The following is a 24,113-nucleotide window of genomic DNA, read 5'->3' on the forward strand; positions in this document are numbered from 1 at the left end:
GGGGATTGTGTAAGTCGAGGAGTGTCTGTACATTCAAACAAAAAACGTTGACATTCCAAGATTAGAGTAAGTATACTTAAAGATGGACAATGTAGTCAAAGTCCTTACCTGGCGAGAGACAGAATTGTTTGAAGCTTCCGAGACTGAAGACATGACGTTGGCTGCACCCCGTTTGTGAACACTGTTCATACCAGGCATTTTGGTTATTTTACTGGATTTACTGTTGGAACTAGAGTTTTTCCGCTTTTTGCCTTCCGACTTGTCAAAAGTAAGTGGCAGCGAAGACATCGCATTATGTGCTACAAGTGCATGGTCCCCTGTGTGGTGCACCAGGGAGGAAACAGAGAGAGTGGGGTCAATACTGCTTACCACCATGCTCATGTGTTTAATAGAGTCCGTCGAGCTGCCAGGCAAAGTAGTCCGTCCTGAGGGATCTATTTTGGCACTGAGTGCGTTGGTTCCATTGTTCGTATTGTGCACAGACATTGCGCTGTAGGAGGATGTGGCTGGAAATGAGTTCAATGCAGTGCCCAGGTTCAGTATACAGTTCCTCTTGTGCGACCCTAAAAAGGACGACATTGTCGCTGAGCTCTGTAATGTTGATGGAAATGGGGAGGAGACAGGCGGGGGCGGTTTCTTCCTCTTGTTACACGAGCCCCGATCGCTGCGGGAAGGGAGGTCCTTAACTTTGGACGATCTGCTGGTTTTCGTTTTCGGTGGTTTACTGAGCGACGGGGAAGGTACAACAGCGGGTACTGGCGACAGTAACGACGGGGCCTTGAAGGCAGAATCCTTCACGCTAAACGCGGCCGCTGCGCGTGGAAAGGCAGCGTTGTACGGCATGATGGGATTGGTGTCCGTGGCGGTCACAAAGCCTGCCGTGGACAGCATCGGGGCTGTCATCACGTAAGAGGGAGAAATTGCTGAGCTTGAAGGAAGATAAACTGCAGAAGGGCTGCTCAGAGGCTGAAGCACTGAAGTGGAAAAAGTTGTAGGAGATGGCATCGGGCTGTCGGCTGCAGGAGGAATTTTCCTAAAATTGTAAGAGACAAAGAAAATGTATAAGAATTAGTATTTCACTGTTGGAATTAATATTTCATTGCAAGAACTAATATCAGTGCAATACCTACCTATATTTACAAAAATGGCTTTAAAGGGAGGAACATTGATTGCAATTGCACTCTCTTTGTAATATAGAGAATAGTGAGTAGGAAGGAACTGCAGATGCTAGTTTACACCGTAAACACAAAATGCTGGAGTAACTCAGGGGGCAAGCAGCATCTCTGGTGAGAAGGAATAGGTGATGTTTCAGTCTGAAGAAGGGTCTTGACCCGAAATGTCACCCATTCCTTATCTCCAGAGATGCTGCCAGTCCCGCTGAGTTACTCCAGCATTTTGTGCCTATATAGAGTACAGAAGTTGGGAGGTCTTATTACCGTTGGTGAAGCCACATTTAGGGAATGTATTCAGTTTTGGGCACCATGTTTTTCAGAAAGATATTGTCAAACTGGATAAGGCGCAGAGAAGATGTACGAAGATATGGCCAGGACTCGAGGGCCTGAGCTACAGGGAGAGGTTGAGCAGGCTAGGACTTTATACCTTGGAGCATAGGAGGATGAGGGGTGATCTTATAGAAGTGTACAAAATCTTGAGAGGAATAGATCGGGTAAATGCACAGAGTCTCTTGCCCAAAGTAGGGGAATTGAGAACCAGAGGACATAGGTTTAACGTGAGGGGAGAAAGATTTAAGAGGAATCCAAGGGGGTAACATTTCTTTACAAAGGGTGATAGATATATGGAACGAGCTGCTGGAGGAGGTAGTTGAGGCAGTTATTTTCACAACGTTGAAGAAACATCTTGACAGATACATGGATAAGATAGGTTTCGAAGGTATGGGCCAAAAGCAGGCAGGTTGGACTAGTGTAGATGGGACATTTTGGTCAGTATGGGCAAGTTGGGCTGAAGGTCCTGTTTCCATGCGGTATGACTCTATGAATGTAGGACAGGTCTGAGGGGATTTGTTTTAATTTGTAATTTCTTGTTGTAATTTGTATCAAATTCACCAAGATCATATTTGCAACATAAGTTCCTCCAGCACATGGTTTTCGCAGTAAGAATTTCTCTCTCCACTGCAACTGAGATCTCCAAGACATGAACTGAGTGAGAATAGATAAGGTGCATCCCAGTTCAAGCAGCAGACTTGGCAATCAGGAAAACATTTTTTTAGCACACCAAGCCTTATTACCACTAGATAATTTGCCATCTAGCTAGCTAGTTCAATAAAAATGACACCCCGGTTAGGCTGAAGTGGAAACAATAGACAATAGGTGCAGGAGGAGGCCACTCGGCCCTTCGAGCCAGCACCGCCATTCAATGTGATCATGGCTGATCATTCTCAATCAGTACCCCGTTCCTGCCTTCTCCCCATACCCCCTGACTCCGCTATCCTTAAGAGCTCTATCCAGCTCTCTCTTGAATGCATTCAGAGAATTGGCCTCCACTACCTTCTGAGGCAGAGAATTCCACAGATTCACAACTCTCTGACTGAAAATGTTTTTCCTCATCTCAGTTCTAAATGGCCTACCCCTTATTCTTAAACTGTGGCCCCTTGTTCTGGACTCCCCCAACATTGGGAACATGTTTCCTGCCTCTAACGTGTTCAACCCCTTAATAATCTAATACGTTTCGATAAGATCTCCTCTCATCCTTCTAAATTCTAAACACATCTGTTATATTTGGGATTTCATGCATGAAATATAAAAGTCAAGTTTTTTTTAAGCACACTATTTTCCAAAACACTCAAGTTTTATCAGGGGGTTAAAATATAATATTGATGTTCGAACTGTTAATCTCATAAACCAGAGTGGACAATGGACTCACTTCCACATCTGCGAATTTAGGTGCTTTTCGACCATTGAATTAAGTGCCAGTCGAAAACGGTTCCATCTTCGGTCAAAGACATAGAACCCTCTCCCCATCAGGCGGCTCCCAAATGTGCAATACTAGAAAAGAATGCACAGCGATTATTTCAAACCGCATATACCGAGGTTAATAAAATATCCACAAATCTCGAGTGTTGAAAGGAAAGAACGAGCCACAAGTAAAATAAACAGCATACTCCGAGCGGCCTTGGGTGGTGCCCAGAATAATGGCAATCCAGTTTCTCGGTATCCTCTGAGCCATCCCCTTCTCCTTCGTCACTCGACATTCGGCTCGCTATGTCTCCAATTATGGACAATGGCAATTCCAATACCGTTGCACTGTTCGATGCAGTACCCGCATTATTTATGCTGTTGGTCGCTGAAAGTCTGCTGAAAGTAAAACATCAATATATCAGAGCATGTACGTCATATTGAACTTCAGGGAAAGAACAAAGTGCATGTGGCCCCATCCATCCTTTGTCACTCTTATCCCACTCGCGGCTGAAATTGCAAACCTCTGTGTTGTTTTCAAACCCTATTCTTCAACTTTTCTGCTTCAACTCATCTGAACTGTTCTTACAAATCTCTGGTTCAACTGCCTAGTGAATGTAGGTACAAATATGGTGAAAGAATTCAAAACGTGGAGCTATTTTCCTTTCAACAAAGGATAGGGGTGATTTGATGTATTGAAAAATGTGATGGAACAAAATAGGTAAAAACAACCTGGAAGCCTACAGCCTGACGATAGAATAAGGGAACAAGTGTAAGAAAATTGGAGCAGGAGAAACCATTCCCACAGTGTTAGAAAATTGTGGAGATATGAGGAACTCCAGATGCTGGAATCTTGAACAAAAGACAATCCAAGTTCAAACCTCTCAGCTCTGCAACAAACTTTTTCCTCCTTTTCTCACACTTTTGCAGAAAACAGTTTTATATATATTTTCATCTTTGTAATCAACAGCACACTGCAATTGTTTTTGTTTTTAGTTTGGATGGGATCCTCTTCCAGATTTCCAGGAATCATTTGGTTGATGTTCTTTATGAAAAAAAAGAATGACATTCTCCCCACAATATTTATATTATTATTTATAAACATTATTTATAAACTTATTATTTATAATACGCGTTCCTGCTCAGAATGCATCTCATAAGATCATCAGACATAGAAGCAGAGTTAGGCATTCGACCCTCCAAGTCTGCTCCGCCATTCAATCATGGCTGATCTATTTTCCCCCCTCAACCTCATTCCCCCTGCCTTCACCCTGTAACCTTTGATGCCCTTACTAATCAAGAACCTATCAATCTCCGCTTAAAAAAATGCCCAACTATTTGGCCTTCAGTGGCAATGAATTCCATAGATCAACACCCCGCGACTAAAGAAATTCCTTCTCATCTCTATTCTAAAGGTACATCCTTTTATTCTGAGCATAAAATATCGACGGATTATTTTACTCTAGAAATGGCCAGTTCTGATATAAAGCAGGCACATTATTTTAAGTTGCAGAATGTGATGATATCGAGTCTGGAAGGCTGCTACCTGCCCAGGTGGAGGATGAGGTGCCCCTCCTCACGCTTACATTGGCTTTCCATTAAGACAAACGCAGAAGGTCCTCAGAACATCTTGATTTAAGATGGTTGTGTTGATGCATTGCATGTTCATGGCAACGATGAGCTAGATGGGACCAGGAAACTGGAAATTGTCAAAGTAGCAGAGCGCACCTCAGAATCCCTGTTCCCTGCTACTTTTCATCCATCCCACTCTGACCTATCCATCTGCAACTTTCCACAATGATATAACAAGGCTCAAAGCAGGCTTGAGGAACAGTGCTTTATCTTCGGTTTAAGCCACAAATCCACAATATGACACCACCACAGTACAAGATTTGAAGTACAAGGTCCCAGGAGGGAATAATGTTGCATCGATCCAGTCTAATGGCTGGTGCTGACAGCTATTGAAACTGCTCCGTGAGTTTACTTATGTGGTAGCTGGGCCAGGGGACTTGTGCTGATGGATTAATTAGCCGTATCATTTCCTTGGCAATTAAAAATGCTACTATTGTCAAAAGCATGGCCTAAAGAAGGGTCTCTATCCAAAACGTCACCTATTCCTTTTCTCCAGATATGCTGCCTGACCCGCTGAGCTACTCCAGTATTTTGTATCTGTCTTCGGTATAAACTAGCACCTGCAATTCCTTGCTAAACATTCACAATGCGGCTTGAAATCACTGGGTACGACTTTTGAACGAGTCCATTAGCTTTCAGAACAGTGATGATAATTGCAAACAAACACAATCGCCATGTGACTCACCTAGCAAGGACAGCGTTCAATGATCTGGATTTTGCTGGCGATGTACCTTTAGTGTCCAAGCCGGTGTTTGTTAAAGAGCCTGTAACCTGCTCCTGTGTAGGAAGTAACTGGCTCTGAAGTGTTTCCTTCGACGCCGGAGGGTGTTCCTTGTCTTTCACGGTTTCTTTCTCCCTTGAGCGAGCTTTGTGTTCAGCGAGAAGAATGTCAAACTGTTTCCTTCGACCTGGCACTGCTCTCCGATGGTTAAGAGAATGTGTCTGCGAAGAGGCCAGAAGGAAAATTACGAAATGGAAGCCAAACACTAAATCTCAGGTGAAACAATGCTTGAAATCAATAAGGTAACTTAAAAAGGATTGCCCAAGTTGTAAATAGTATGCCTTGCTGCATTGCTGATAACGGTTCAAAGTATGACAAATAATTTTGCTATGATGTTAGCTGCCATTTGTTTATATGTTTAAGAATACAATGTAAAGTGAATTATTTAACATTTAGTTTATTTAAGGATGCAGCACGGAAGCAGGCCCTTCGACCCAACAAGTCCCCGTCGACCAGCAGTCCCTGCACACTTACACTATCCCACACACACACGAGGGACAATTTACAATTATACCAAGCCAATGAACCTACAAATCTGTATGTCTTTGGAGTCTGGGATGAAACCCGAGATCCCGGAGAAAACACATGCAGGTCATGGGGAGAACATACAAACTCGGTACAGACAGCACCCGCAGTCAGGATTGAGCCCAGATCTCTGGTGCTATAAGGCAGTAACTCTGCCGCTGCGCCACCATGCCACCCACAAGGTGTTATTTTATGCACATATAATGACTGGCTGCAAATTAAACTCCTTTAAAAATTCCAACACAAATAAGCCAACCAATCATTTTAAGCAAGAGGAATACCTTGCAGGTGAGTGACCTTGTACATGGCTTCTTTGTCTCGGGATCCGTAACTCCACAGTGTCTGTTAGGATCAAATTCCCTCTCTGTCGAAATGAAAGGAAACATTTCAAAGCACATACCACCTACCATGATAAAGTATATCAAGATTTTTCTCGTGATATCTATGGGTTTTACAACACACACGGATCCCAGATTACGAGGCTAATTGAGGGGCATTATCGGCCTGCCCTCTCACGCCACTTGGAAGCACTTGTGCGGAAGTCTCAAGCTTCCAAACGTTTGTGAACAGAAGTACCAGTAGCTCCATGCAGAACTGCTGGCCTTCCTCAGAAATCCACAACGCTGCATCCCAAGCATCTGAGAAAGAAAAAGCTTACAAAATAAAGGCCTTTTCGGAACCATCTAAAGACATAAACCTTCAAAAAATGTAATTTGGAGTAAGCAGTCTCAAAAATAGTTTTCACGCATGTCTCTTTTGAACATAATAAATGTTAAAAAAAAATCATAACCAAATTTATGTGAATCCAATCATCAGCATCATGTTCTAAATTCTTATAAGAGCATAGAAATTTACAACAGGAATATGCAGCTTCAAAAAGAGCAGTGGGAATATGATAGAAGTCACGCAGTACACATGAACTATTTCTGCAATGGTAAGAGAGTGTTAGTAGGACTTTGGGTTGTGTTAATCATTCTCAAGAACGGCATATCACAAATCTTACTCTCTGTTCTATTTTTCCAAAGTTAAGCATTTACTGTGAACTGCTGTAGCAACATTTTTTTTGTTCAACTTTATGACTTCAACCTGCACATTCGCAAGGGGAGGTGAGTAGCCAGAGGTCATTGTACACTTTGGTGGCAATGACAAAGGGTAGAAGTAGAAATGAGGTCTTACAAGATAAATATAGGGAGTTAGGCAGAAAGTTAAAAAGCAGGATTTCTAAGGTTGTAATTTCTGGATTAGTCCCCCTGCTACGCATATGGGGAAGGCAAGAATAAGTTCATAAGTGATAGGAGCAGAATTAGGCCGTTCGACCCATCAAGTCTACTCCGCCATTCAATCATGGCTGATCTGTCTTTCTCTCTCAACCCCATTCTCCTGCCTTCTCCCCAAAACCCCTTATACTAATCTTGAATAGGAGGACAGGGCAAATGAATATATGGCTGAAGAGATGGTGCAGGTGGGAAGGATTCGGTTTCTTGAACCATGAGGATCTCTTTCAGGGCAGAGGTGACCTGTACAAGAAGGATAGGTTGCATCTGAACAGGAGAGAGAAATCAATATCTTGGCAGGAATATTTTACTGGAGCTACTTGGGAGGGTTTAAACTAGCTGGGGTGGAAGTGGGGGTTTGCTGGGACCCAAAGTGCTCTGAATCAGATTTAGACTTTGGAGACATAGCACGGAAGCAGGCCCTTCGCCCCACCGAGTCCACGCCGACCAGAGATTACCTCATACACTAATACTATCTTGCACTATATTAATACTTAGCGAGGATTCCTCAGGGGGAATGTCCCTGAGGAGCGAGGTTATATATGTGGTTAGAAGTAAGAAATGAAGGGAATATCAGTATTTCAAGCACTATGTTACCTCAGCAAAGTGGGATTTGTGCATTTGCATGTCATAGTGTATGTCCAGTGTGCATGCCCAGTGGCACAGTGGTAAAGAGTTGCTGCCTTACAGTGCCAGAGTCCCGGGTTTGATCCTGACTACGTGTGCTTTCAATCGGAGTTTGCACATTCTCCGGGTGACCGCGTGGGTTTTCTCCGGGTGCGCCTGTTTCCTCCCACGCTCCAAAGACATACAGGTTTGTGGTTTAATTGGTTTGGGTAAAATTGTAAATTGTCCCTCGAGTGTAGGATAGTGCTGGTGTTGTACGGGGACTGTTGGTCGGCGCGGAGTCGGTAGGCCGAAGGGGCTGTTTCTACGCTGTATTTAAAAATAAACTAAATAGTGGGTAATTATAAAAATGTTCCTTAATCTTGTGAGCTTCGCTACTGGCTCTGTTCCTCTTCTCTTCCCAGAGATGGCTGTTCGCCTAAAACACTGAGGTTATTTTAAGGTAACATATCTAGATAGCATTAGCGTACAGCACCAACTAAATGGGCAAGTTAAATAGATATATCGCAAAATACACATTAACCACGTTTAATTATTAATCCAACATTGGAAAGCTTCAGATATTTGAAAGCTTTAGGTAGCATTTTGGTGTTTATTTAACTTTCCTCAGAATGACTTTAAAAATATATCCATCACAAGCAACATTAAATGATTTAACACTGACTTGCAGTGAGGCAGGAAATGAAACTAGATATTTCAGGACACATTTCAAAATCATTTCCTGTTGATAGATTTTGGATAAAACTACTACTTTTCAAAATATGGTGCCTTAAATCTGGTTTTGAAAATTTGAAGCACAGGTCATTTCAATTCAAGTTACAAAACCATTAAAAAAAATGATTTTGGACAGATACACAGTGGCAACCTTATTGATAGTAAATGCATCTTCAATTTCAATTTAACAAAAAGCAAAAGTTATATCGATCGAAAACTCCTTGAAAACGTCCGTAAAATATCTCATCTTGAGTTGATGAATTGGTTGTTTCAACAAATTCCAAATTAGAGCATTGTTGGTTGGAAAACAACTTAACATACAGAGGATAAAAAAGAAGTAAGTGCTGGAAATATTTTGTCACTGCTCTGGAATTGCTCCATCTAGGCCAAGACATTGGGTATTTTTAAGGTGCAGATTGACAGATTCTTGATTAGTATGGGTGTCAGGGGTTATGGGGAGAAGGCAGGAGAATGGGGTTGAGAGGGAAAGATAGACCAGCCATGATTGAATGGCAGAGTAGACTTGATGGGCCGAATGGCCAAATTCTGCTCCTATAACTCATGAACTTATGCCCGCCATGTCCATGCTGACTTTATTGCCCAAGTACACACATTTATTTGACCCACATCCGGTCCGTGTCTTTTAAATGTAGTGATTGTATCCAACTTCAACTCCTCCTTTAACACCGAGTTCCTAATGTTAATCACTCTCGGAGTAAAAAAAACATTTCCCTCAAATTCCTCTTAAACCTCCTTTTCCTCATCTTAAAGCTAAGCCTCTTGATTTTTTGGGGGGGGAGGATTACTCTTATAGTCTTAGAAACCATTCAGATCACACCTTGGCCTCTTTCACTCCACAAACCCAGCCTATCCAATCTCTTGCCATAAATGAAGTCATCTAATCCAGGCAACATCCTGGTGGATCTCCTCCGCACTCGCTCCAGTGCAACTACATCCTTCCTATAGTATCACAAACAAAACAGCTCACAATATTCCAGGAACATCCAACCGGGGTTTTGTAGAATTGCAACGAACGCCCCAACTTTTATATTGTATGCTCTGACCTATGAAGCAAGCATGCCATGTGCCTTCTTCACTACCCCATCTAACTCCAATGCCACTTCTCAGAGCCAATTGTCACTTCTTAGCACTATATTATTTATTGGATATATAAAATGTGTCCTTGAATTCCCTTACTATTCAAGAATCCAACTTCTGTCTTGAATATGGAACCATACAACACAGGAACATGATGTCTGTGCCGACCGTATATTCAATGACTAAGCCACAGGAGGCTTACAGTAAAAGGTTTCCAAGATAGACAACGGATGAAATTTCTTATCAGACTCTCAGGAGACATGTGGCACCTAGTTCTGGTCAGCCCTGCCCAGCATCTATCCTTTCAAGTCCTTTAGGATTGTACTCCTGATTAATATCTACCATATTCACCCAGCTGAGGAATTTGTACTTCTCCATGTTGAATGTTTGGAAAAATCAGCAAAGGTAGCAAACAACATTTTGGATGTGCAATTTGGCATTTAACAAACATAACTATGTTCTTCTGAAGAACTGCAACCGTTGGATTACTTTCTTCTTGATGTCCGATGACATCAGTTTCACCATGGCATCTTGATGCCACACTCAGTCAATTCCTGTCCTGATAGCTAGGGGACCTATTCTCATCTCATCTCCTGTATTCAAATCTTGGAATATGCTTGGACATAGAAACATAGAAAATAGGTGCAGGAGTAGGCCATTCGGCCCTTCGAGCCTGCACCGCCATTCAATATGATCATGGCTGATCATCCAGCTCAGTAGCCTGTACCTGCCTTCTCTCCATACCCCCTGATCCCTTTAGCAAAAAGGGCCACATCTAACTCCCTCTTAAATATAGTCAATGAACTGGCCTCAACTACCTTCTGTGGCAGAGAATTCCAGACTCACCACTCTCTGTGTGAAGAAATGTTTTCTCATCTCGGTCCTAAAAGACTTCCCCCTTATCCTTAAGCTGTGACCCCTGGTTCTGGACTCCCCCAACATCGGGAACAATCTTCCCGCATCTAGCCTCTCCAACCCCTTAAGAATTTTATATGTTTCTATAAGATCCCCCCTCAGTCTTCTAAATTCCAGCGAGTACAGTCTATCCAGTCTTTCCTCATATGTAAGTCCCGCCATCCCAGGGATCAATCTGGTGAACCTTCTCTGTACTCCCTCTAAGGCAAGAACGTCTTTCCTCAGGTTAGGAGACCAAAACTGCACACAATACTCCAGGTGCGGTCTCACCAAGGCCCTGTACAACTGCAGCAGAACCTCCCTGCTCCTAAACTCAAATCCTCTTGCTATGAATGCCAACATACCATTCGCTTTCTTCACTGCCTGCTGCACCTGCATGCTTGCTTTCAATGACTGGTGCACCATGACACCCAGGTCACGTTGCATCTCCCCTTCTCCCAATCGGTCACCATTCAGGTAATACTCTGCTTTCCTGTTCTTGCCGCCAAAGTGGATAACCTCACATTTATCCACATTATATTGCATCTGCCATGCATTTGCCCACTCGCCTAATCTATCCAAGTCACTCTGCAGCCTCCTAGCATCCTCCTCACAGCTAACACTGCCACCCAGCTTCGTGTCATCCGCAAACTTAGAGATGTTGCATTCAATTCCCTCATCTAAATCATTAATATACACTGTAAATAACTGGGGTCCCAGCACTGAGCCTTGCGGTACCCCACTAGTCACTGCCTGCCATTCCGAAAAGGACCCGTTTATTCCTACTCTTTGCTTCCTGTCCGCCAACCAATTTTCTATCCACCTCAACACTGAACCCTCAATACCGTGTGCTTTAAGTTTGTACACCAATCTCCTATGTGGGACCTTGTCGAAGGCCTTCTGAAAGTCCAGATATAACACATCGACTGGTTCTCCCTTATCCACTCTACTAGTTACATCCTCGAAAAATTCTATAAGATTCGTCAGACATGATTTGCCTTTGGTAAATCCATGCTGACTTTGTCCGATGATTTCACCAGTTTCCAAATGTGATGCTATCACATCTTTAATAACTGACTAGCATTTTCCCCACTACCGATGTTAGGCTAACTGGTCTATAATTCCCCATTTTCTCTCTCCCTCCCTTTTTAAAAAGTGGGGTTACATTAGCTACCCTCCAGTCCTCAGGAACTACTCCAGAATCTAAAGAGTTTTGAAAAATTATCACTAATGCATCCACTATTTCTGAGGCTACTTCCTTAAGCACTCTGGGATGCAGCCTATCTGGCCCTGGGGATTTATCTGCCTTTAATCCATTTAATTTACCTAACACCACTTCCGGACTAACCTGGATTTCCCTCAGTTCCTCCATCTCATTAGACCCCCGGTCCCCCGCTATTTCCGGCAGACAGTTTATGTCTTCCTTAGTGAAGACAGAACCAAAGTATTTGTTCAATTGGTCTGCCATCTCCTTGTTCCCTATGATCAATTCACCTGTTTCCGACTGCAAGGGACCTACATTTGCCTTAACTAATCTTTTTCTCTTGGCATATCTATAAAAGCTTTTGCAGTCTGTTTTTATGTTCCTTGCCAGTTTTCCCTCATATGCAGAGGTCTGGAGATGACTAGTCTTCCTGATGAAACCCAAACCAATGGTGAATAGATTGTTGATGATAGCAGTCAACAACTACACCTCCAGAATAGATTGATTGGGCAGGATTAATTGGTCAAAATCTATTTTGCACAGTTTTAATATTTTCTGTTCCCTGAGAATGCCGATGGCTGAATACGAGCTCTGAATTCCAACCACCAGTATCAGCAATACCATGCACGACTTCTTCCAAGCACATAATATTTTGTCTTAAATTTCAACATGTATACCATATCAAGCTTTCTACTCCACAGATTATCTGTTTGACTTCTGTAATTTCCTGCTCGTGATTATTGTAAACAATGGCAAACGCATAAGTTTATACCAGAAGAGAGCAGAAAGAAATGCTCACCAGAAAGTCTTTTGTGAGACCTGTTACTGCTTTTGGTACCATTCTGATGTTTCTTGTCTATTGCAGAAGGTACTGTTGCTTTTCCATTCAAAATCTTCTCAGGTGAAGGTGGCACAGACTTTGATGTAGTTGACGTCAAACCAGACTTAACCAAATTTGCGGAAGGTGTGGAAGATGAAGAGGCAGAAGAGGTGGTGGCGGTGGTAGCAGTGGTGGAACTCATTTTAGCATTGGCACCATCTGTTTTCACAAGGTTAAGGATCTTCTCAAGGCTTACAATTGGGACAGGAACACTGCAAGAATAAAAAGTCCCACAAATTAGAAATGTATTTTACTTTGTTTGTTGACCCTTTCACAGGCACAAATGGAAAGCTAAATTTATAAGTGAATATATTAATACAGACTATATTTGCTTAATATTTTTGGTAGCGTGCCTGCATTGTTAAAAAATCAAATTTAGAGGTTCACAACGTGCGATTCTTTGAGAATGAAATGGATGCTTTCAATGCTTAATCAAAGAGGAATAAAAGCTTTTTCTAATTTGTAATGAGCAATAGAAAATATTCAGAGACAACCTCAGAAGATCCGGAAGTCCTGCATTTCTGAGTTTAACTGCACAGAGCTACAATCACAAATGAATAATAAATGATTTGATGCTTTTAGTTTTGATTTCAAAAAGTTAATTCAATCAGCAAATTGAAATATTCTCTGCCTTGGTTTTGTGGACTAGTCCAAACTTTTCAAAAACAACTGTGCAACACAGCTGATCAGAAATGATGGCATATCCAAATTCACTGTTATGCTGAGCAGTGTGAAAGAGAATGCTCTTTGCTAAAATAGTCAATACTTATTAATTGGAGGCTAATTACTACCTCCCGCACACCCAAGCTGCATAAAGGAGAGACGACGGAAGACAAGAGTCTTTGGTTGGAGTTTCAATTCCTGATTTTGGTCAATCTTGTTATGGCTAAGTGTCACAAGGTCTAACTCAGCTGATCTGCCTTTCGTGGTGCAACAGCTTTCTAACACTCAATGACCAAGTTACTCTTGTCCACATCATTTGTGGTATAATCCCAGCATTCGTTTCTACCAAAGATACTAGAGGAACAAGATGGACCACTCCGTTGAAATCGCCTATACTGAAGTGTAGTACGCAAAGGAGCCATTTTAGTAGGCAAAACCCGCCATTCGTTATGCCTCTCGCAGTGCAATCAGTGTTTTGGGGGAACAGTATGTGTGATGACACCATTAAAATGCAGAATATATCTCATCTATCAATTCACAGAATGTTGTTATTTTTCTTTTTAAATTTTCTGCAAGTTTCTGCCTACTAAAATGGCGTCACGACATACTACGGTTTTTAGGGTCGAGTGGTCTATCTTGTTCCTCTAGTATCTTTGGTTTCTACTATCAACGCTTTAAAAAACCCAACAGGAATGGGAGAGGGAAAGGAAAGAACAAAATTCTAAATCTTGTGGCAAAGATGAATTTTCCTAAAATATTGAAAAGAGATGTTTATTTATGTAGTGCACAAGATTATTTCTTAACATAAGATTACTATCTTAGAAAGACCCTAAAATGATTTAACACCAAAACAGAGTTGCAAACTGAATTAATTATATGAAATTCCTGCAATGACAAACTACGAATCAGTGATGGCAGAAGTAATGAAGGCTTTAATAACAGAGAGAAGGCAGGTCACCTTTGCCCATTTTTTGAAAATAAGATACAGACATTACATTATCTGGCAGTCAGGTCATTGAAAAAGCTTGCCTGAATGTTACAAATGCAAAACGTTGGTCAATAAAGCCAAATAAATATTCAATCTGAACAGAGATTGGGGAAGCAAGCAAAATAAGATCAGATTGTTGGTTGGAGGTTAAACTGACCCAATATTGTATATTAATGGTAAAGCTGCTGATGTTGGTATAACTTACAGGGGATGATAGGAGCTTTACGAGCATCACAAACAACTATACACACAATAATTTTGCAAAAGATAGTGGTTGTTACTTTGCTGGATACAGACCTTCAATGACTAGAAGATCCAAACAAAACAGCAGACAAATATAGGATTACAGATCAGAAGACAAAACCCACAAAAAACACTTGCACAACCCGCATCATTCAACTTTACCTCCCACTACACATGGATCATTTTGTGAAAGGTGACTCCGAGTTTCAGCGCAACTCTGTATTATCAAGAGTCTGTGTTATCAAATAATTTCCATTAAGTGGAAAATTAAAACTGATATTGGGTCCAGGGCAAGGCTGCTAACCATTGGACACAGAAGTAATGGTTAGAATGGGTACCTGAAAGAAGAGGGCTGAAGGAGACTGCAAATTTAGCACATCATATTCGCCCGACACTCCCACTTAAATCATATCAAGGCAAAGATCCAACCAGCTAAAAGTAGACAAGCAAAGAACGTTTTTTATGGCATTTCCCCAATCTTAGGACATCTTGGAATACTTTGTATATCAATTAAACCCCTCTGAAGTGCAATATAACAAGGCAGCAGCCTGTTTGTGCACCACAATGTCTCATTAATAGCAAAGGAATATCAATAGATAACCAGAGTTTAGACACACTGACTGATGAACAATGGGCAACCTCTGTCATTCCAGTACAAATAATGCTATTAGGCCCATCTAATTCATGCTATCTCTCAGAATAGCAATCCAGTCATTCCCATTCTGTCTCATCCCCTAACATCCCCTGTAGATCAACCATATTTATCTCTGTCTATATAACCTTCACATCATATGCATGGTACACATTCCACTTTGTAATCCAGTCCAGGATTTAGGTAGGACTGGAGTCACTGACATAGTTAGTTTGTTGCTTGTTTGGTTAGTTGTTAGTCTGTTAGCTGAAGTGAGGAACGCACAGGTGTGCTGCTCACTCGGCATGGGTTTAATAAATGTTTTATGGTTCACCCAATACTTCGTAATGGATTGATTACAAAACATGGTGTCAGAAGTTTCTCGACCACTCCTCCATTTGATTGCCTGAATTTATTTCAGTTTGTTTTTTTTGTACCATTTTCCTGCAATGGCTGGTGCTTTTCGTAAACCCGACCCGTTAGCGTTTGATGGGGACCTCGCTGAACGTTGGCGTACCTTTGTAGTAGAATATGGAGTATTCATCCACGCGGCTCACCATGATGCACCCGCTGATGTACAAGCTTCCATTCTCCTCAACGTGGCGGGCACAGAAGCCACTCTATGGGCACAGAATTTCCACTACGCACCAACTGAGCTTGATGGCGCGGGAAACCCTGCCACCCCTGCCGAATCTATCCGACACCCAGTGTGTCTCCTTAGAAAGTTCCGGCAGCTATGTCAGCTGCGAACCAACTCGGTCGTGGAGCACCACAGATTCTTTTCACGGAACCAGAAGGAAGGCGAACCCGTCGAATCCTACATCAGTGCTCTGAAGGACATCGCTGGCAGATGCCAACTCGGTGATTTACGCGACAACCTCATCCGTAGCAGACTCGTGTACGGCATCTTGAATGATAAGGTGAGAGGTGAGTTACTCCGGGACGAGGAGCTCACTCTACTTAAAGCCGAGCGTGCGTGTCGGGTTGCCGAGCTAACCGACACCCACAGACCCCACTCCGCAAACAGTATCAATGCGTTTCACAGATTTCCCCGCCAGCCATCGATGGCGTCCGGGAAAGTTACCACCAATATCATCACTCACTTGTGGTGGCACCCATGCAGGGATTCGTGAAACGTGCCCCGCTTTTGGGAAAATCTGCCACTATTGTGAAAGAAAGAACCACTTTATTCGTTACTGCCGCTCTCGGAGGAATAAAGTCGAGACAAAGCAACCTCTCCGTGTCCTTCATCCCACATTTCCTCACGAGGCTCTACAGGACCATCCTGCACCTGCGCAAGAAGAATTGTTTCTGTACCAGACTGGCAGTCTCAACATTCATTCCTTATCAGACCCGTTATGCAAACATGAGGATCCTACAACAACGCTGCCGATCAACACTGCTGAGATTATTGCTAAAGTCGACACCGGGGCTCGCTGTAATGTTTTGTCCTTATCGGATTTCCAGAGAGTTCGAATATCCGAGGTTGTTAGAAAAACAAATCAGAATCAGAATTACCTTTATTGTCATCCAAAAAAAACAAGTCTTTTGGACGAGGTTTCGTCACCCACAGTCCAACAGTAAGAGCAATAAAATAAGCAATTACACAACCACAAACCAACACAAAACAAAAAAAAAGAAACATCCATCACAGTGAGTCTCCTCCAGTCACCTCCTCACTGTGATGGAAGGCCAGAATGTCTTTTCTTTTCCCCTGCCGTCTTCTCCCGCGGTCAGGCTGTTGAAGTTGCCACGTTCCAGGCCGCGCCGGATGGTGAAAGGTCATCAGTGGGCCTTTCTCCTCCCATTGTCATGCTCCTCCCATTTGGGGGAGGAGAGGTCCACCCGGTCGGAAGAGTGGAACTGCAATGCCATCTGGCTTCACGTGTTTACAACCTGGACTTTTTCCATTGTCCGTGGGAACACAACCCCTCTGCTGGGCATTGATGCTTGCCATGACTTGGGTTTGGTCACCTTCGGCAAAACTGGACACCAGCTCACCCCCAGCCAGGGTCCCGTTCAACAATTCCTCCCACAGTACCAAGACCTCTTTGACAACAAACTTGGCAAACATCTCCCACAAGTACACCATTGTAACTGGCCCAGAGGTCATGCCAGTTGTCCGTGTCCCGTATCAGGTCCCGCGTGCCATGCGAGACCGCGTACAGAACAAACTTAACAGAATGGAAACTCTGGGTGTGATTGCCCCCCTCAATGATCCGTCTGCCTGGGTCTCGACCATGGTTGTAGCAACCAAGAAAAACAAGGACGAAATACGAATTTGCATCAACCCCAAGGATTTAAACTGCCATTAGACGCCCACACCGCCCAATGCGCTCGGTGGAAGAAGTCGCGGCACACCTGGGAAAAGCTACGGTATTCTCAGTTCTTGATGCAAAGAACTCTTTCTGGCAGATTCCGCTAGACCATGCATCCTCCATGTTGACCACGTTTGGCACACCCTTCGGACGATACAGATTTTTACGCATGCCATTTGGAATAAACTCGGCCAGCGAGGTTTTCCAACGCACCATGGAGCAGTTGTTCGCCGGATACCCATGTGCCATCATTGTAGATGACATCCTAGTCGCCGGACAGAACGTTCGCGAGCACGACGCAAACTTAAAGCTGGTTCTGGACCCTGCCAGGGAAATCAACCTCAAACTCAACCCACAGGTTCCGGGTCAACAAAGTGAACTATGTAGGTCACATATTCACCAACGAGGGTCTCAAACCAGACCCCTCGCAAACCATGGCTATTAACGAGCTACCAATACCCACAGACGTGACTGCATTGCAACGGTTTCTTGGCATGGTGAACTACTTGGGAAAGTTCATCCCAAACTTCAGTGAATTCTCAGCCCCACAAAGGAAACTGACCCACAAAGACACAGCCTGGTCCTGGCACGAACACCAGCAGAGGGCGTTTGACGTTCTCAAGCAACAGATGTCCTGTGCTCCAACACTCACTTACTTCGATGTCAAGCTACCTGTCACTTTAACTTGCGACGCCTCACAATACGGACTGGGAGCGGCCTGTCTCCAGGACGATGGTAAAGGCCACAAACCCATCGCTTGTGTCTCCCGCACCATGACGGATACTGAACAGCGCTACGCGCAGATTGAGAAAGAACTACTGGCTGTGGTCTTTGCACAAAATTCAATGACTTCATTTTCGGAAACCCTGTCACTGTCGAAACTGGCCACCTGCCGATAGTCAGCATTCTAAAAAAGCCGAAACACGCCGCCCCTGCGCGCCTCCAACGTATGATGATGGCATTACAAAAGTACGACATTAGGCTAATGCATAAACGCGGAAAGGATGTGCACCTAGCTGACACTCTGTCACGGGCTCTGCTCAACACCTGTGAGAAACACCTGTCAAACGATGATGGTTTTGTTGTTATGATGGTCTCCTATCTCTCCCATCATCGTGTCTGGACGATCTGGCAGCACAAACAGCTGCAGATGACATCTACAGTCACTTTCCTCTGTCATCCGACGTGGATGGCCAGACAAGCAATACAGACTACCACCCCTGCTTCGCCCATTCTACCCTGTTCATGATGAACTGGTACTTCAGGATGGCGTCGTGGTGAAAGGACACAAGGCAGTGGTTCCTGCATCTCTGCAAAGCAAGTATTTTGATGCCGTCCACAGGGGTCATCCCGGTGTGGAGGCAACGGTTCTGAGGCCAAAGAGTATGTTCTTCTGGCCTGGAATGGCCGACTTTGTGCGTGGGAGAGTTGAACATGTGCGGTGTCCAATAGCTTGGCGCCGGACCAACCCAAACAGCCCCTTCTCTCGCACCCCACGCCTGACTTGCCGTGGTCTACAGTTGCAACTGACATTTTCGAGTGGCGTGGCAACCAGTACCTGGTCCTAGTTGACTCGTACTCTGGTTGGTTGGAGATCGACCTACTCCGCAGTCCCACCTCAGCCGTGGTTGTTGAGAAGCTGGCATGCCACTTTTCAGTCCACAGGGCTCCCGTCCATCTTCTCTCCGACAATGGCAGCCAATTCACTAGCCAGCATTTCAAAAACTTCGCTAAACGCTGGGATTTTCGCCACATCCACAGCAGCCCAGACTACCCGCAGTCCAACGGTTTGAACGAACGTGCGGTGAGAAGTGCCAAACAAGTGATGGAACGATCCCATCGTGCCGGTTCCGACGTCTATCTCGACCTGCTTAATTTACGAAACATCTCTCGTGATTCGATTCTGGGTTCCCCTGCCCAGCGCCTTATGTCCAGGCAGACTCGCAGTACCTGTAGCCAAGCAGATGCTACAACCGCAGGTTTGTGTCCCTCTGGCGGTCCAGACACAACTCCACAACGCCGTGACACTCAGAAAAAATACAATGACAAGTCTAGCACACCGCTTCCACCACTAAACAAAGGCCAGGTTGTCCGCTTGCATACGCCAAAAGGCTACGACCGGCTGGGAGTCATTCAAGGACCTGCTCCTGAGCCGCGCTCTTACCTGGTCCGTGTTGGTGATGGCACCTACAGACGTACCCGGCAACACCTTCATCCGGTCAATGAGCCAGTGCTGCCTCGGCACTATCCTGACTACAGCACTGTGTCTCCTCCACGCCCCAACAGTTCTAGGTCCAACGGTTCTTGCCCCACGGTCCCACAACTGCTTGCTGACCCCGAACCAGATGTTTTGCCTGCTGCTTCACCTCCCCAGCTGCTGCCAAGGTCTCCTTCGTCACCCTCAACACCGACCAGACCTGCTGTGTCGCTCTCTTCTCCAGTTCAATCCTCGGTGAGGGAAGGCGACGGCTAGTACCGTACGTGTGCAGGCCGCCTCTGCAAGCCGAACCCGAAGTACAATGACTAGTACAAGCACCGTGTTTGAGCTGTCGGTGAGCTGTCTTCTCACTCGCAGCTCTCGGCACACAGTAAGCATCATAAAGTGCACTCCCCCTACATTGGTGTTTCCCTATATACTCCACTGTATGTTTGTTTAATTGTGATTTGCTTCTTGAAGAGGAAGGATGTAGACCAACCATATTTATCTCTGTCTATAGAACCTTCACCACATATCCTATGCATGGTACACATTCCACTTTGTAATCCAGTCCAGGGTTTAGGTAGGACTGGAGTCACTGATATAATTAGTTTGTTGCTTGTTTGGTTAGTTGTTGGTCTGTTTTTTCCCCCACAAAATGCTGGAGTAACTCAGCAGGTCAGGCAGCATCTCAGGAGAGAAGGAATGGGTGACGTTTCGGGTCGAGACCCTTCTTCAGACTGATGTCAGGGGGGCGGGACAAAGGAAGGATATAGGTGGAGACAGGAAGATAGAGGGAGAACTGGGAAGGGGGAGGGGAAGAGAGGGACAGAGGAACTATCTAAAGTTGGAGAAGTCAATGTTCATACCACTGGGCTGCAAGCTGCCCAAGCGAAATATGAGGTGCTGTTCCTCCAATTTCCAGTGGGCCTCACTATGGCACTGGAGGAGGCCCATGACAGAAAGGTCAGACTGGGAGTGGGAGGGGGAGTTGAAATACTCAGCCACCGGGAGATCAGGTTGGTTAAGGCGGACTGAGCGAAACGATCGCCGAGCCTGCGTTTGGTTTCGCCGATGTAAAGAAGTTGACATCTAGAGCAGCGGATACAATAGATGAAGTTGGAGGAGGTGCAGGTGAATCTCTGTCTCACCTGGAAAGACTGTTTGTCTGTTAGCTGAAGCAAGGAACGCACTGGTGTGCTGCTCACTCGGCATGGGTTTAATAAATGTTTTATGGTTCACCGAATACTTCGTAATGGATTGATTACAAAACAATCCGTTTATTTTCTTCCAGTGCCCATCCAATTTCTTCCTTAATGCATTCATTATGTTGCCACCAGTGAATTCTGGATTTGAAAAGCACTTCCTCACAATGCTCTTTCTTTGGACCAAAACCTTAAACCCCCCCGAGTCATTGTAGCATCAGCTAAGAGAAGGGGGAATTTTAAACCTGTTGTAAGGTTGCATGCATATATCAAACTTCCTTCATCCTTTAATGCAAGCAAAACAAGCTAAGCTTATTCACCATACTCTTGTGGATTAAAATCCCTCATCCCTGAAACCATTCTGTTGAATGTACTCATACCGTCAAGGGTCACCAAAGTGTGATGACCAGAAATATGCTCCAGTTGTAGCCTAACCAGAACTTTACACATGTTTGGCAAAACATCCCTGTTTCTATACACTTAGTGTTACAAAGCCCGCACACTTACCTAATACTCTCAGCATGGCTACCAACTTCAAAGATTCCTGCACGTGAAGCTTTGCATCCCTCACTGCGCAGTGTGGAACTGTTAAGTCTGTCTTTCCTCTCCCCATCCCTTCTGCTTCTCTGTGTTAAATTCCACCAGACACCTGTCGGCCCAATCTGCCGGCATATCCGTGACCTGCTGTAGTCAAATGGTATTATCTTCATTGCTTGTCACAACTACCCCAGGTAAGCATCATGGGGAACTTTTGAATGTTTTTTTTTTTACTCATTATTCCAACATTTGTAGTAAACCAGTGAAAGCAATAGTCCCCACACTCACCCTCCAGGAAGACCACTGTCTACCATTTTCCAGTCTTACAAACAGCCGCATATTGCTGTTTTTGTATCCTTCAGCAAACTCATCCAAGCCGACACCAACCCTCTCCTATTCCGTGTGTCTGAAGTTTGCTAATCATAATTTTGTTAAACACTTTCTGACAATTCAAACACACAATGCCCATTTCTTTACTCATTTTCTTATTTGTTCACCAAAAATTAAATTGGATTAGTCAAAACTCTTCCAAGCGTCTGCAACTTTTCTCCTGATTGTTATTCCTAAAAGCTTATCCACCACTGATGCTGAACTGACTGGCCTTTAGTGATTTACAATATCCTCACACCTTTTCTTGAACGTTTGTTACTCACTAATTCTGCAATCTCTTCCACATTGACAATAGACAATAGACAATAGACAATAGGTGCAGGAGTAGGCCATTCAGCCCTTCGAGCCAGCACCGCCATTCAATGCGATCATGGCTGATCACTATCAATCAGTACCCCGTTCCTGCCTTCTCCCCATACCCCCTCACTCCGCTATCCTTAAGAGCTCTATCCAGCTCTCTCTTGAAAGCATCCAACGAACTGGCCTCCACTGCCTTCTGAGGCAGAGAATTCCACACCTTCACCACCCTCTGACTGAAAAAGTTCTTCCTCATCTCCGTTCTAAATGGCCTACCCCTTATTCTCAAACTGTGGCCCCTTGTTCTGGACTCCCCCAACATTGGGAACATGTTATCTGCCTCTAATGTGTCCAATCCCCTAATTATCTTATATGTTTCAATAAGATCCCCCCTCATCCTTCTAAATTCCAGTGTATACAAGCCCAATCGCTCCAGCCTTTCAACATACGACAGTCCCGCCATTCCGGGAATTAATCTAGTGAACCTACGCTGCACGCCCTCCATAGCAAGAATATCCTTCCTCAAATTTGGAGACCAAAACTGCACACAGTACTCCAGGTGCGGTCTCACCAGGGCCCGGTACAACTGTAGAAGGACCTCTTTGCTCCTATACTCAACTCCTCTTGTTACGAAGGCCAACATTCCATTGGCTTTCTTCACTGCCTGCTGAACCTGCATGCTTCCTTTCATTGACTGATGCACTAGGACACCCAGATCTCGTTGAACTCCCCCTCCTCCTAACTTGACACCATTCAGATAATAATCTGCCTTTCTATTCTTATTGAGGGAAGGAGGATTGTGCCACGGCCTCCTGTCAGCACGAAACCTAGGAGGCAAGCCACCAGGAGCAAATGACCCACCCACGCCTTGCACGGAAACAGTCACCAGGTTTTTAACATCCTCATTTATCTATAGCTGACACCATACGCTCTGAGCAAGCGACGAGCACAAATGGCCCTGCACAGAACAACGGAAACAAGCAACGCAAAAGCATTTAACATATCCTTTGATATGTTAAGGTAGAGTTTGACCTTCAATACCTTGTTAGTAAATGAGCAGAACAGAACCCAATTCCCCTGTAAATTGGAGAAGCAAATCACCCTGCTATTATCCAAGATTTAATTTTGACTCCATTGATTTTATTGAGGAAAATGCTCGAAGCAGTGGTAATGATGGGCACAATGGTTGGGTGGGGGGGAGGGGGGCAGCAGTTTGCTCTGCAAGATTGCTATTGAGGTAGTGACTGTAAAATACAGCCAATTTTGCAGAACAATAGAGGAGCATCGTGAATTAACATGATAAAAAAGTTACATTTTCTAATGTATTTAATAATTTCAGGTTAGATTATTTAGGGAGGCAAACCTGTCTGAAATTGCTTGGTACTTCTCTGTATAACTTCAAACTGGCAAGTGTATACAATCAGCAGGGGGCCTTGAACAAATAGTTAAAATTATATTGTGACTGCAGATAAGAGTTGGCTGTGAGCAATTGGAGACTTCCTATTTTTAAACACGTTTGCTGTTAATGAAGAATTATCACAGTACATTATATATGACTGTCAGATCATTAATATTTAACGCAAGCAGTGCCACAGGAGATTTGCTAGCTATCATCGCACAATTTTGTCAAGTTTATGGAGATACAAGGCGCTACAGATGCTAGAATTCCTGGGCAAAGCAGAAAGTGCTCGAGTAACTCAATGGGTCAGACAACGAGGATGTAACTAGTAGAGTGGATAAGGGAGAACCAGTCGATGTGTTATATCTGGACTTTCAGAAGGCCTTCGACAAGGTCCCACATAGGAGATTGGTGTACAAACTTAAAGCACACGGTATTGAGGGTTCAGTGTTGAGGTGGATAGAGAATTGGTTGGCGGACAGGAAGCAAAGAGTAGGAATAAACGGGTCCTTTTCGGAATGGCAGGCAGTGACTAGTGGGGTACCGCAAGGTTCAGTGCTGGGACCCCAGTTATTTACAATATATTTTAATGATTTGGACGACGGAATTGAATGCAACATCTCTAAGTTTGCGGATGACATGAAGCTGGGTGGCAGTGTTAGCTGCGAGGAGGATGCTAGGAGGCTGCAGAGTGACTTGGATAG

At 44.2% G+C, this 24,113-nt stretch overlaps 1 protein-coding gene across 1 annotated transcript in view; it reads right to left on the minus strand.

The window, feature by feature from the left end:
- The window catches only part of LOC144603556 (ataxin-7-like protein 1), a 162,437-nt gene that overhangs the window by 16,012 nt on the left and 122,312 nt on the right, over positions 1 to 24,113 (minus strand). The window contains 6 exon segments of the mRNA XM_078416932.1: positions 109 to 1,033; positions 2,881 to 3,002; positions 3,119 to 3,308; positions 5,230 to 5,486; positions 6,132 to 6,214; positions 12,461 to 12,753. Of these exon segments, the coding sequence (XP_078273058.1) occupies positions 109 to 1,033; positions 2,881 to 3,002; positions 3,119 to 3,308; positions 5,230 to 5,486; positions 6,132 to 6,214; positions 12,461 to 12,753 (1,870 nt within the window).

The sequence above is a fragment of the Rhinoraja longicauda genome, chromosome 20 (assembly GCF_053455715.1).
Source record: "Rhinoraja longicauda isolate Sanriku21f chromosome 20, sRhiLon1.1, whole genome shotgun sequence".
In the NCBI taxonomy this organism is placed as follows: Eukaryota; Metazoa; Chordata; class Chondrichthyes; order Rajiformes; family Arhynchobatidae; genus Rhinoraja; species Rhinoraja longicauda.